Source organism: Echinops telfairi, unplaced genomic scaffold (genome assembly GCF_000313985.2).
Source record: "Echinops telfairi isolate 266 unplaced genomic scaffold, ASM31398v2 ScPeMD7_7421;HRSCAF=8459, whole genome shotgun sequence".
NCBI lineage: Eukaryota > Metazoa > Chordata > Mammalia > Afrosoricida > Tenrecidae > Echinops > Echinops telfairi.
Window position 1 is genome coordinate 12,454,393 of NW_022111321.1, and position 2,052 is coordinate 12,456,444.

The following is a 2,052-nucleotide window of genomic DNA, read 5'->3' on the forward strand; positions in this document are numbered from 1 at the left end:
ACACCACTTCCTTTCCCCCCACCTCCCCCTCTCCCATGTCCCCCTGGAACTTAGGTCCCGTTGTTTTCTCCTCCAGATTGTTTATGAGGACATTCTTGGACAGAAAAGATGAAGGGCCACAACAACTTGGTGGTTTCCAGGACTGGAAAATAGGACTGTCATTAAGTGATATGAGATGGTTTCCAAGAGGTAGACTTGGGCATCACCACCCAATGCTTTTTGTCTACCATGTGCCTCCATTAATGTTCCTAGTGCTAATAAAGCCTTTAGGTGGAGAAATGCAATATTTACAATTGGAAATTTGGAAAAAAGGTGTCTTTTCTTAAATTTTAAAATCACGTCTAACTAAATTTGCCTTTCTAAAAACAAATTGTCTTCTTATTCAATAGATATTGTGCTTGGCAGAACAAATTAAATTCACGGAAGATGTAGAAAATGCTATCAAAGACCATACTCTTCATCAGATTGAAACCCAACTGGTGAATAAGTTAGAGCATTATACGAACATTGACACAAGTTCTGAGGATCCAGGGAATCCTGGTAAGAAATATGTTCTCTTTTTATATCTTTTTTTGGGTTATTTGAACATTATTTTAATAGTAATACCTCTGGTTTCCAACTGCCAGTATTGTGGTTGTCAGAAGACCCTATTCTTGGACACTTTTCTGTCTCTTTTAATGTGGATTTTCCGTTGCATTGTTTTCTGCCTGAGGATATCAAAAAGGGGTGGTCATGGAGGTAAATTCACTGCTGGCTTTCGAGTATTTCTACTGCTGATCTCCAATTTTCCTGCTTCATCATGTAGCAGTTCAACGCATTCTGCCAGCTGAGAGCTAAGTGGAATGACTACAGGAGACACTAGACTGAGTAATGAGGGAAAGAGAGAGAGAGGCTCAAGGGAGAGAAGACCCCTTAGAGCTCTGTGCTTGCTGGTTTTATTAACATGCTGAAGGAGCAAGCTTACAAAGTTTCAGATTCAAAAAGTATACTTGGGCACAACAACTTCAGGCTCAGGATGTTTTTAGACTATCAAATCATGCTAGCATGTAAATATATTCATAAACACATTCTGATTTAAGGGAAGATTTCCTTTTGTTTGCAACAAGGAATCTCCTTTTCACTAACAGTTTGCACCAAGTTTCCGGGATATTCAAACAGTCACACATTCAAGGTTGAATCAAAGTCCTTGCACCCAAGTTAGCCTTCCAGTGAGAACAGGGCAGTATTTCCTTACAACCAAGGTTTATACGTGTATTCAGAGGGAGAGACAGTATGGAGTGTGCTTATTTAATTATTTTCATTTTTGACACTGGGAACCTTTTCCCCTTGGACTTTGTCTCTGTTTTCAAATATAAAATTCTTTTATCTTATATAGTGGTGAACAGGACATTTTTTTATGTGTATGTGCTTTGTGTTATGCACTTATAATGTTGTGATATTTAAATGTACAAAAATTACCATTTAGATTCATTGAGAAATCTGAACATAGTCAAAAGCCACAGACTAACAGTTTATCTAATTATTTTCATTTATGTGTAGAATCTGGCATCTTGGAACTGAAACTTAAAGCACTGATTCTTGACATTATTCATAATATTGATGTGGTGAAGCAGTTGAACCAAGTTCAAGTTCATACAACTGAAGACTGGGCTTGGAAAAAACAAGTTAGATTTTATATGAAAAGTGATAACACATGTTATGTTCAAATGGTGGATTCTGAATTTCAGTATACTTATGAGTATCAGGTATGACTATTGACAGATGTATTTTATTTTTCCAGTTAGAAGATATTGTTCACACACAAAAAAGAAGATATTGTTCTTTTAGTAGTAACTTTTTGAGATTTTGATTTTTTTGGTGCTACAATTGTTTTTCTTATTTCATATAAATTAAAAACATGTTATGTTAAAAAAATAATTATTCATATTTTAAAAAATTTAAGCATTGCACATTAGGTTGAATTCACTAATATTTTCTTAGAATGACATTTATACAAATGTTGAAATAAGGCTACTCCACGAGGGGAGGGATTCAGTATAGGCATTATCAATA

The 2,052-nt window shown here is 35.3% G+C and overlaps 1 protein-coding gene across 1 annotated transcript in view; it reads left to right on the forward strand.

The window, feature by feature from the left end:
- Window positions 1-2,052, forward strand: part of DYNC2H1 (dynein cytoplasmic 2 heavy chain 1) — a 298,686-nt gene that overhangs the window by 69,678 nt on the left and 226,956 nt on the right. Inside the window, exons 30-31 of the mRNA XM_030887685.2 lie at window positions 390-540; window positions 1,540-1,745. Of these exons, the coding sequence (XP_030743545.1) occupies window positions 390-540; window positions 1,540-1,745 (357 nt within the window). The remainder of the gene's footprint in view (window positions 1-389; window positions 541-1,539; window positions 1,746-2,052) is intronic.